The 13,170-nt window shown below is 30.7% G+C and overlaps 2 protein-coding genes across 3 annotated transcripts; both read left to right on the top strand.

Moving 5' to 3' along the window:
• The first annotated feature begins 2,888 nt into the window (after positions 1-2,888).
• On the top strand, positions 2,889-4,574 carry LOC126673926 (auxin-responsive protein IAA20-like). Of its 2 annotated transcripts, none has more exons than XM_050368255.1 (4): positions 2,889-3,217; positions 3,746-3,990; positions 4,079-4,160; positions 4,254-4,574. In XM_050368255.1, exons 1-4 carry the CDS (start codon positions 2,889-2,891, stop codon positions 4,306-4,308), a joined length of 711 nt encoding a protein of 236 aa, XP_050224212.1. In that variant the 3' UTR covers positions 4,309-4,574. The 2 variants fall into 2 exon arrangements, with proteins under 2 accessions (XP_050224212.1, XP_050224203.1); XM_050368246.1 differs by having other exon boundaries at positions 3,743-3,990.
• A 4,559-nt stretch (positions 4,575-9,133) lies between these two features.
• On the top strand, positions 9,134-13,101 carry LOC126665378 (uncharacterized). The gene is made up of 3 exons (XM_050358159.2): positions 9,134-9,353; positions 10,744-10,988; positions 11,678-13,101. The coding sequence occupies exon 3, from the start codon at positions 11,749-11,751 to the stop codon at positions 12,862-12,864; it is 1,116 nt and encodes a 371-aa protein (XP_050214116.1). The 5' UTR covers positions 9,134-9,353; positions 10,744-10,988; positions 11,678-11,748; the 3' UTR covers positions 12,865-13,101.
• Positions 13,102-13,170: the final 69 nt, after the last annotated feature.

The raw sequence follows: 13,170 nt of genomic DNA, 5'->3' as shown, positions 1-13,170 counted from the left end.
AACTAAAGCTAATGGTTGTACATTTTGATTCAATTTTTATACACTTACCGATGACAAAAGATTTATAGTGTCACTTTATTCATAATATATATGTATATATATATATATATGTATATATATATATATATATACATACATATATCTATGTATATATATGTATTTATTAAGTGTAAAATGATTAATAATCATTTATAGGTTTTGCCTATAGATAATACCAACTATTTATATGGTAATGTATAGATTTGCAATTTATTCAAATTGATTTAAGATAGTTAATTATGTTCAATTAATTTGTACGTTTTATTATAAAATAAATAGTGCATATTGATTATGTGAAGTTAACTTGAATTATTTTCTAAAGAAGAGTTTAAATGAGTTAATCGTGATAGAGAGGATCCTAAATCTTAAACCTAATTTATGAAGTTAGTGTTAAGAGTTTTATCCATGTTAGAATATGACTTCTTCAGTCGCATCTTATATGACAAAATAATTATATTAAAATAACTAAAACAAATTAATAAATGATGTACAAAATTAATTTTATATTCCTCGACTGTCATGTTAAATTGTGTTTATTATAAAGTAATCATAAAATTCAAAAAAAACTGTGGTTCGTAAAACAAATGTTTTATAACTCACTATTTTAATTCACTTTTTATAACCCTCCTTATGTAGCATTAGTTCATTCGTTCAATTTTCTTTTAAAAATGTATATCTCAATAACCAACTTCTAATCCATCAACTCTTTTATTACCATGTCAGGTGGATTAAAAAATAAATTAAAAAAGAGAGTTAGATAGCATTACTCTGTATAATAAATTACATAAACTCATTATATGTAAAATTAGTCAAAACATAGTAGTTGAATTTTAAAGTTGCAATAAATACTCATCATTTCTCCAAAAAAAAAATTAATTCTCAAGATAAAGATGAAAATTCAAAATTTAAAAATTACAGTTATACTCTCTTCAGTACATAATATTTTCTGCATTTAGAATTTTCTTTGCTACAAAATATTTGTTAGTATTAAAAATATATTTATTACTGTCTTTTTAAATTTGTCTTTATCAATAAATGGCTTAGTATGACTAAAAAAACTAATCAAACTTAAAAATAGCAGTAATTAATATGGATAATTTGAAAGTGTATATAAATCAAGATAAATTTATTATTTTTTTAATTCATGTGAAACGGTCAAATACGACAAATATTATGAACCGGAGAAAATATTAATTTTGTCATTTAAAATAAGACACTAAAACTTTAAATTTTGTAAAATAAAATATGACGGTGGGAGTATATCCATCTCCTCTATTTTTAGTGTTTTTTTCGGTTGAAATACAATTTGAAGACATCCCACTTTGTAATTCAATCTTTTTAAATTTTTTATTTTACTGTCCGATTTATGTTTTTTATGCGTTTTTTTTGCCGTGTGAATGACTAAATACTACACAATGCATTTAGCTTCAAAATAAAAAGTTAAAATATATGATGTCATATGTTTTAAATTATGCTTAAATCAAGAAAAAGGAAAATAAAATGGAATATAGTGTAATATATTATACGATGCTACTTAGTAGATGGAAACCGAAACAAAGTACCTACGTGTATTGCTTAATAAAAGTTAGTAGCAAGCAAGCAAAGCAGACATGTCTAGATGTTAAGGAAGAGTTATAAGAATACGTGTCCGCCATGAAAACATTGCATTTACTTAATGGGACCCATACTTTTTTTAATCTCTTCATGAAAATCAAAATTTTCATTTACTTGCTATCTTTATGAAATTTGAGTCTGTGAACATCTTGGGTCCTACACTAGGACAAAATTGAAAGACCTTTGCATCCAACATTTTCCACGCGCCTATTATGACGCGTGTACTTTTTCTACCATAACTTTTTTTATCAAAACCATAACTTCGAAAAAGAGAGAAAAATATGAAAAATTTGATATTGTTAAACATACATGGGCCACCAATGAATTATATTCTCACCGTTTTATTTTAAAATTTTTATTTATTTTTATACGGATTAAAAAAAACAATATTATAATATATTTAAAATTTTATTAATTATTAATTAATAAAACTAATGATTAGCTGACATAGAACAAAATTAATTTTTAATTTTTTTATTAATTGTTTATTAAATATTATACATCTAAAAAAATAAATACATTTTTTGGGCCATTTTATTGAAAAGAATCTCTTTGTACGTTATTTAGAAAAATTAATTTTTTTATTTATATTTTCATATTACATTCAATGTGTAATATTTTAGTAATTTTTACAAAAATTAGTTAAGAAAATAAAAAATTCGGATATAAAGAAAATATAAAAGACCAAATAAATTATATTTTAAATTGCATAAAATGCTGGACAGCTAATTATTAGGTCGTTGGTTTAAATTTTCTTGTTTTCAATTATAAAAAGAAAATATTTATATGAAGGGAAAAAGAATACGGGAGGGGGTGGAATTTTGAAGAAGAAGAGCAATGATGAGATATTTTAAAGAGAAAATGAAATGATTGATAATATTGGTGAAGTTAAATGCAGGTGGATATGAATAGAGCATGAGATGCGCGTGGTACCGAAAACAAAACAAAAAATTGGAAAGAAGAAAAAGGTCCCAAAAAAAGGAGCAAAAGAGGGGCAACTGGGTCGCCCAAAAGCTTAGCACTGATTCCGACACTTTACCATCTCTTCCCTACACCCTGTCCCCTCCCTTCTTCTCTACTATATATTCTCACTTTCCACCCTAAACGCATCTCTAACTATCAAAAGAACCCATTGCACTCAAATTCAAACAATACCCTTTTCTTCTCCTTCATCTCTTCTTTTCTGCCTTCTCTCAATTTTCAATTTTCATCTGATTTGGCTATTGCATGAACTGATGGAGCTTCAACTGGGTCTTGCTCTTCCAACCAATACCGTTTTTGGTTTCGACTTAAATAGCTACGTTTATCAGCCTAAGCAAGTTTCTGGCTCCGGCCAACTCAACCACCACCGCCGCCGCCGAGCTAGCTGCTTTCAATTGGACTCCTTCACTGAACCATGTAGCAGTAGTACTGATGAGTCTATCAGCAGCAACAAGAACAAGAACAGTAAGCGTTCTAGAGATGATATACCTCTAACTTTGCCTCTTTTGCTTTGGAATAATCCCCCAAATGACGATGATGATCAGGATTCTCAACACAACGGATCATCTTTTGCCTTTAACAAGTACGTACTCTTCTTTGGTGCAATTCCATTTTTCTCATTCATTTCTCGCGTTTAATAACCATTATCAAATTATTAAAAATTATATAAGGTTACTGCATTATAATTTTTATAAAATAATTAACGAATTATAAAAGGTTATAAAAATGGTTATTGAATTATAACTTTTTTATAAAATATTTACCGACTTGCTGTCTGGCTATACATCGTTGCTTCGTCCGCATATGTAATTTTACTATTTTATAAAAAGCTATAATTCAATAACTAATTTTTTGAAAAATAAAAATTATTATTTAATAACCATTTTATGACTTTTTATAATTTGATAATCTTTTTATAAAAAAAATTAGTTATTTTGTAAAAATATGATAGCCGTAAAAAAATTTAACTCGATTTAATCTAATATTAAATCTTTAATCTATATCAAAAATGGTACCATATTATAAGTACTCAAGTCGAATTAAACTGATGTGCCAACTTCTTGTAATTTTGAAGATTAATTGACAATTTTTTTCTGATTGTGTAAAGCAGAAATGAGGAAGAAGATAGTGATGATGGCATTGTAGGATGGCCACCAATTAAGCACAGGAGAAAGAGAATCCGTAGGATGGAGAATTATCGGACGGTGGAGAATGGTTGTGCAGATTGTTACGGTAGGCAATCAAATTACGTGAAGGTGAAGATGGATGGAGTAGCTATAGCCAGGAAAATTGACTTAACTCTTTTTACTTCATTTCAACAACTCAAACAAACATTGTTTGCCATGTTTGGAATATGTAAGCAATTCTTTTAAAAAACTGAGATTATATGTATAATTAATTAGTTCATTTCAAGATTTAATTTTGATTTTATGTTCTTGAACAGGTCAAGAAAATTCAACTACCTTTAAATTAGCTTATCAAGACAGAGAAGGTGACTGGCTACTTGCTGATGATATTTCTTGGAGGTTAGTTTAATCATTACATTTGTTTAATTAATTATAAAAGATTTCTTTTTTTTGAAAGTTTACTAATAGTTTTGATTGTTCTTGAATTTGCAGGAGCTTCGTTCGGTCAGTTCAACGTCTCAAATTGATGAAGAACAACAATGGGTGACTAATTTTGAAATAATTAATGGTTTTGGGTGGTCAATTTTTGTGTTCTGTTTTTTTACCCCGCATTTTACTCTAGTTTTCTCGACACAAACACGACCCGCCAATCCATTTTGACAGCCCTATTTGTATGCATAGTATGGATTAATATTTGATTATCAATAGAATTATATAGAAATTAATAGCAATGTATTTATAGTTTCTTTTTAATCTTTTGTAACTACTTTTGAATGGTATATTGCAACTGTCTGTCGACATCTTTTATTCTTTGATGCTGTCTTTGGTATCTTACGGTCCACATGAGAGTTTATTGTGTTGGTTTATTTTGGGACAACCAAACCTAATTTTACACGGAAACCTGATTCTATTACCTCAGTTATCACATGCCTTGAATTTGAATTTGCCTACTTTTCTTTATCAACAAAAGTGGGAAAAAAAATAGACTGAATTAATAGACTTCCAACCATTTGCCATAGCTCTGCAGCGAGCTTCGATTTTGCGTGTTACTTCAGTGAGCGACGATACTCTTCCATCAATGAAGATAGTAATAGATGTTTAGCTTGATTTGCAATAGGTGCATTGTGGGGATCTTGCCTATTGCTTTAGGCAGACTGGCACAATCATATTTTTCCGCTAATGAATGTGTAACAACTTTCGCGGTGATTAGTAAAAAAAATTGCTTATTACTTCAATTAAGATTTCACAAATCTCAATATTATGCTAGTACATTTAAATGTGGACCATTGGATTAATTGCTATTTGCTAGCCATTTTCTTGCTAGAGCATTGTTAAAAAAAAATAACATCTTGCTGCCAATAGGCTATATGATAAACACAAAACTGCAAAGGAAGAAAGCTACAAATAACAAGAGATTAATATTGCAGTAAGCAACATTTCTCAACATTACACAAAAAGATCCTAACTTTTGCACGCTCCGAAACTAAAGTCTGAACATTAAATACTGTATCAATTGGCTCCGGTAAAGTTCTCAATATATTGTTATGTACCGCACAATTTCTTGGATTTGCAGGAAGTTACATTCCGAAATCTTATAAAATACTTTAAAATTATCTGCTTAAATCAAATCTGAAATTCTCTAAAACTCTCTACAAGTCTAAAAGTTGGATCGAACTCTCCGGACTACATTAGATCTACATAAAAACTTTTTATATTTTATCTAAAATAATACTCATTCCGTCCTAAATTGATAGATAGTTTAGGACAAACATGGATATTAAAAAATTTAGGTTATCTAATTAAAATGAGCTAATGTATGAAGAAATACTATCCTTGCCCTCATTTAATATATCAAAAACTTTTATCTTTCTTTAATTTTTGTTGTTTTTCCAAGATATTATCTATAATTAATAAGGATATATTTAAAAATTACTTTATAAAATGAATATCTAGTGCCTATAATTTAAGACAAAGGAATTTGAAATAGTGTTTATCAATTTGGGACGGAAAGGAGTACTTAATAGCAACTATTAAATAAAAGGCCTATTTACCAAAAAAATATCAAACCTTTGCGAGTTTTGTCAGATATATCCAAATCTTTAAAAATCGGCTCATCTAGTTCATTTAGCACATTTGGTACCTTTTATAGCCATTTTTTGAATCGAATCAACTTTTTGTCAACATGTTCGCTGCCAACTCAGCAAATTACTAACGCGGCGACACTCCTCATCCAATCAAATCACATGACAAACAACATAATAAATAAGCCGAAATCAAACTCAATGTTAAAATCAAATTAATTAGTTAATTTCATAAATAAAATTCAAATATATTTAAAAATAACTAATATTTCTTAATTAACTAAAATTAAAATTAATTTAAAAACCTAATTAATTTAATTTAATTAAATCAAATATATTTAATGAATTTATTAAAACTAATTTGAAATTCTATTTTATTTAAGTAAACCTTAACTTATCTTGAGACTTTATTTTTAATCTGAGATAAATTTCATTCAAAATTTTAGATTTCGCTATCTCCATTTCTATCGCCGCCCTTTCGCCCTTCGGCCACCGCCGCCTTCCCTCTTTCCCACTTTGGCCGACCACCCAAATTTTGTTTTTTCCATTAATGGAGATGATGAGCAGATCTTGCCTTGAAGAAGACAAATAGTGGTGATCAGCCGAAGTGGGAAAGGACGACGGTGGCCACAGTGCTAGTGGGTAGCAGTGAGACTGGAGAATAGCGGAGTCTAAAATTTCAAGATAGATTTTATTTTGGAATAAAAATGAAGTATCGAGATAAATTAAGATTTTTAATTAAATTAAATAGAATTTTAAATTAAATTAATTAGAATTTTACAACAATTTTAATTAGTTAATTAAGAAATATTAATTATTTTTACATATATATAAATTTTACAATAATATAACTAATTAATTTAATTTAAAGATTGAGTTTGATTTGGTTATTATGTGGTTTGTTATGTGATTTGGTTTTAATAGTGTTGCTACATCAGCAATTCGCTAAGTTGGAGGTGACATGGAAGGCATGTTTTGATTCAAAAAATAGCTAGAAAAGGTACCAAATATGCTAAAAAATTAGCTAGAAAAGGTATGCTAAAATGGGTTAAATGAGCGGATTTTTAAAGGTTTGAATGTAACAGACAAAACTTGCAAAGTTTTGATATTTTTTGGTAAGCCTAAATAAAATAGATATTAACCAATTATTGAGAAGGTGAAATACTATGTACTAACTATATTGTTTGAATTGCGCTTCGTTAAAGATCATCAACAACAAAATGAAATCGTTTATGAGCTATATTAGGTTTATTTATTTTTCATTGTTTTGTTTTTTTTAAATGTTTTATTTTGTCCTTTCTTTGTGAAAGGTTTGTTGTCCTTCCTCTGCGGAAGGTTTGCTGTCTCTTTTTTATGAAGGAGTTATCAAGTGGTGGTTGAACCGGATGATGTGAGTTTGTGGGTGATGGGTGATGGATGAAGTTTGATCGAAGAATGATTGAAAACTGCACTAAATTAGCGAAACAGTTAATAATTTATTTTTATTTTCGTAAGTAAGATCTGCGAATCAGACAGCATGTTGTCTGTTCCATGTCAGGTCATCGGGTTTCGTTTTCGAATTATTCCGAATTTCTTACAATTGTAACTGTTTCATATTCGATTTAATGAGATTTGATGAATTCAAAAAAAAAAACTATATTGTTTGAAGGGCCTAATTTGTAAAGCATCCTGAAAATCTTAGCAATACCACATTAGATAAATACCAGTTCTTTAATTGTCTTTTCCATATTTACTTATTTACATTTGTTAGTTTTAAGCAGAACACTTGGGAAGAGGCTGATTAGCATCCTAAGCCTAGAAATCTGTTAGTGCCGCATAAATTGTTGGTAGAAAAGATCAAGCCCGTGGTTGCAGGCATCTAAGCAAACCTAGCGCAATACCTTGCTTGTGAAAGATGGCAGGCCTGGGAAGTGAGACTACTCAAAAGCGGTAATTGTCCATTTTTTGCTTTTATTATATGGTTCGCTTATTAAATGTATCAGACATGATAATATTCATCTATGATTCTGAATGTTCATGATACTTCTATGAATATGAAATGTTCATTATATAGGTTGTTAAATTTTTTAAGGTTTATTTTTCTTTATAATTGGTAACCTTGTATAATAGTAAATAATGTATTTTTTTTTAGGAATAAATAATGTATTTGTTAGTCTTTGTGAAAGAAGTAAATTTTTTGAGTAAAGTTTTATTAATTCATTTTGAAGCATGAACACAATTGAGCCATATCGTTGACTCATTTCTTACTAATTTGATTCATGCTGCTTGGAATTCTCTTCTCAAAATTCATCTATGGATTTGGGTTCAATTCTTACTAACTAGATTCATTTTGCTCGGAATTAGAATTGTTCTCTTATGCTCGGAATTGAGCTCTTTAAGGGTGACAGGATATCGATAGATGACATGAGGTCTTTTGTTCCGGTTCGCCACATAGACTTGTAGCAGCCGAAAATGTTGGACTATGAGTTGCCGAATTTAAAAAGAATGCAACATTCAAATAATGTAATTAAATTGCTACAAATGTTAAGGTCATGGTTTTATATACAAATATCTTTGTTTTGTATATTAATAATTTATCATTTTAAAATCGTCCTAAAATTTAGTAAAATAATTTTCTTTCATATTTTTATAAATTAAATTCATAAATTAAAGATAATATCGGCGAATTTAGTTCAAGGGCATGATTGTTTCAAGATTCTGGGACCGAGCCTCTCCAAAAGCATCAAAATCGCTCTTTTTTTTAAAAAATATGCTAAATTTCATTAAATAGAATCTGAAACATTATAATAGATAAAAAAAAATTATATATGATTGTAGTACATAATAATTTGATTTAGGAAAAGAGTCTTTCTTAATTAAAATAAGTATTACTCAATATAAAGTAAAATTAATATTTTAAGTATCCCCCTGTGAGATAATTAGTTAGAGTAAGATTTAAATAAATTCCATTATTTGATTAACAATTTAAATAGAATATGTATTAAAAATTATTTATTAAATATAAAACATTTTAAATACTTGAGTATAAAAATATAAAAAATGCCACATCATAATCCAGTAAGCTCGCAAGTGTATCTCAACGGATCCCACGTTATCCTCCATATTAAACTCCATCGATTCTCGCGCTTCATGTATCTTCTCACTTCTCTACATCTCAGCCTATAAACGCAACACAGTTCCCCAATCAGACCATTCCACGTAGCATTGTGATTTAATCATCTCAACATTTCCCTCCAAAGTTTAAATCTGTCCAGGCTTATAATAGCTCGTAGCGTAGCAGATCGCTAACAAAGTTCAAACAAATATCCCTCCATCTGTCGGTGTATCTATTTTGTCTCTGCAAAAGCGGAATCTCTCTAAAATTGTAATCAGTGGTGGCCTCTGCTTCCTCTTTCATATCCAGAAACTCTAAAATGGCCGGAAAGGACTAAATTGTAATTTCTTAATATTGTGTATAAAAAATAAACCTTAATTCTCAATCAAATCAATCATCATTTGCTTCTTCAATAAGGTATTCATTCTGCTCATTGTTATTTCTTTTTGTTTTTTATTTTTTTCTTTGTTTATATTTGCTTCATTCTTTAAATTTGTTTCAATATACTTTTAGTCTTCTATTTTTATTTAATTTGTTGTTTATCTGTTTTTGAAGTTTGGTGTTTTATTAAATATTAGGTGACAATTTTAGTGTTTTTTTTTTTTAATTTTAAATGAGGATTAGGGTTTCATTAATGATGAGTGTGTTTAATGCTAATTAACTTTTTTACTTTTAATGGAAAGCATAATTCATTTTTTGAGCTTACACACTTCAATTGTTGGATATGAATAAAGAAATGCAAATTTAATATTCGAAGAATTCATTTTTTGGTTTAATTTTGTTTTTTCCCCTCTTTTTTTACTGTTATTAGTCTCTTGTAAATTAAATTGTGGCTGCTTTTTATTTTTGTGTCATGTAGCTGACATTTTGGTGTATATATTTATTCATAGTTTTTGTGTCTTGTAATTGGTTTGTCGATGAACATATTGAAACATTCTATGAGGTTTTGATTTTGTTGTGGCAATTAATGCATTAGCTTTCTAATTCAACTCGATAATACTATTAGTATAATATTGTGCACATGCATAGTGGCCTTGACTTTGTAATAAGACAAGGTGCTTGAAAATGTTCAAGGGAATTCTGAGCATGTTGACCAAGTTTCTCGCTTGAATATCCAAATATTGAAACTATCATTATAGCTGGCTAATGTTAGGCAACTTTGTAAATGTCGAAAAATCGGCATCACTTTCTGCTGCCAAATCAAATATAATTAACACACTTTTGTTACTCATTTGAGGATACTCAGCAAACCTGTATAATTTTGCAACTGCTGTAGGAATTGCTTCTCCGTGATCAGGCACAATGTATGAAAATTTATGATAAATCTTTCTCTGCATCTTTGATTTTAAAGTCATTCTATATTGCCTGGTGTCTGTTTGCCCCACCCCACGTATATGAAGGGATTCTTACAACCTTTTAATCGCTGATAGGTGAACCATAACCAAACCCTATAGACTCCCATGCAGCTGATGGGAAAACATGGTTAGGTTCTGGGGAATGTAATGATTTGTGATTTTTAGTAAAGGGATTCTGTAGAATCAGACGATCAAATAGGCAAACGCATATGATAGTTTCAAAGAAATTTAAATTGCTTCAGACAGTAGGTTCCTGTATCTGGGCTTCATTTTCTTATTTGAAAATATGAATTCTTTAGTGGTTTACATATTTTATTGAGCAAAATTCCGTTCGCATTTTGTTATTTACTTTTTTTTTTTAGCTATTGCTAGAAGTTGGAATCTATTTCAAGTTTTGATTGTGTATTATTAGATATTCCTACTCTACTACTAATTTTGTTATTTCATTCCAGAAATTATATTCTGCGTTCTTGGGGCATCCCCACCTTCTGAGAAGACAATTCGGTCATTTAATGAATCACATTACATTCGGGTTGTTTTTACCATGATATTGGATAATGATTGATGGATTTGCTATGGGACCTCTATTATGAGAAGAATATCAGTCGGTAATGACTCAACTGGCTGTCTTCTCAGATCGTCATGACATGGATAGCCTTTTTTTAACATTGGCTCCAAGCTGTTTTTTGTTAATCAGGTTTGCCACAATAACTTGTACTTGTCTCTGTTTCTTCTTGTTGCATTTGACATGGTGCTCGTGACTTATTGTTTTTGATAGGACAGTTCTTTTGCATTTCACTTATGGGTGTGAATTACTGATTGATTTTAGAATTAGCAGTGTTAACAAATCTGTGTATGTCATGCATGTCTTAAGTTAAGGGGCGTCTAATGCTTGCAAAACCAAAAGTCTAAGCAGTCACTTGCATAGCAAATTGTGATGTTTATATCATCAGAAAGTACAACGGGTATCCAACTCTACTGTTCATTATGCATATTGCTTGGTAAAGTGCGGAATCACTTATTAGCAAAGTATTTATGAATTTACAAACAAATGTCCAAGATTTGATATTTTAAGAACTGCAAATAACACAATAGATTTATCCTGCTAGTGTTTCTGACTGTATTTCGTATTTTGTTTGAATTTGATATCTTATAAATTTTTTTAAATTTATGCTTTTAGCTAGTATTTGGTTTGATGAATTGTTTCTGGTCGTGAGAGCTTGAGCTCTGCTGTATGCGTCATTGGTCTTTTAACAAATTCATGGAAGAGAAGTAATTACATGAATTGGAGAATTGCTTGATTCTTTGACCACACTCAGTCACAATTTCATTCTCAGCGAACCTCTCTTTTGAAGTTTATTGATCTATTGACAAATTATATTGCAGGTGATTAGTATATTTAGAGCCTTGGCAGTTGGCATACTGTCTTTCGCCTTCTTTGCAGGTTACTTTACCTCATGGTCCTTACTTATACATTAAAGATGGCCCCTCGACATCTTCGCTTAACCTCCAAAAGAGCACCCCGGAAGCTTCTTTTTGTTATACTTCTTGTTCTTGTTCCAATCTGTACGATTGCAATCCTCACACATGCGCAGAAAATATCCTATTTTTTCCGTCCACTTTGGGACAATCCCCCTCCTCCCTTCACACGCCTACCTCACTATTATGCAGAGAATGTTTCAATGGAACATCTTTGCAATCTTCACGGTTGGTCTCTGCGCACTGAACCTCGCCGTATCTTTGATGGCATTATTTTCAGCAATGAGCTAGACATTCTTGAGATCAGATGGCGTGAGCTTCATCCCTACATTAGTAAGTTTGTAATTCTAGAGTCCAATACCACTTTCACTGGTATTCCCAAACCCTTGTTCTTTGCTTCAAACCAAAACCGGTTTTCCTTTTTTAAGGACAAGATTGTCCATGGTGTGTTCTCTGGCCATGTTGCTACCCGCGAGTTATATGAAGACCCTTTTGTACTCGAGTCAGAGCAGCGAGCAGCTATGAATAGTTTGATCCGGCGTGCCGGAATTTCCAATGGAGATTTGCTGATTATGTCCGATACGGATGAGATTCCTAGCCCACAGACACTGAAACTACTGAAATGGTGTGACGGAATACCTCCAGTTTTGCACCTTGAAATGAGGCATTACATGTACTCATTTGAGTTCCCTGTAGACTATAGTAGCTGGCGTGCATCGGTCCATGTTTATGGCCCTTGGACCAGATATCGCCATTCCCGCCAAACTGACCTTATTTTTGCAGATGCTGGATGGCATTGCAGCTTCTGCTTTCGCCGACTCAGTGAAATTGCTTTTAAGATGACTGCTTATAGCCACGCAGATAGAGTGAGAAAAAAACGATTTTTAAATTACGCTAGAATTCAGAAACTCGTGTGCAGCGGAGATGACCTCTTCGATATGTTGCCGGAGGAATACACATTTCAAGAGTTGATTAAGAAGATGGGTCCGATTCCTCGTTCTGCTTCTGCAGTTCATATTCCTGCATATTTAATAGAGAATGCAGATAAGTTTAGGTTTCTTCTTCCCGGCGGCTGTTTAAGATCACCAGAATGAAGGGTTCTGGAGAATCCCAAATAGTGAGCTGAAAATATTCGGAAATTAGTACAGTGTTGAACTATGTCTTGCTCTCTTTCAATTTTAGGCATTGAGTAAATATATAGGAATTTCAAGTCAACGGTATTTTGTAGCTGTTTGAGGTAGCTTTATACTTTTATTATTACTGCAAATTGAAGAAATGGGTAGCATTAAATTTTGGCCTGGATTGAAAATCAAGAATGGCCTTATTTATCATTTCTTTGGCTTTTCATATTCAAATCCTGGCAGAGTGGCAGTGGTCCGTTCTGTAAATAGTGATATGCT

This window comes from Mercurialis annua, linkage group LG1-X (assembly GCF_937616625.2).
Source record: "Mercurialis annua linkage group LG1-X, ddMerAnnu1.2, whole genome shotgun sequence".
In the NCBI taxonomy this organism is placed as follows: Eukaryota; Viridiplantae; Streptophyta; class Magnoliopsida; order Malpighiales; family Euphorbiaceae; genus Mercurialis; species Mercurialis annua.
Note: the sequence above shows the minus strand (reverse complement) of the source record. Positions and strands in the feature narration are given on the sequence as shown.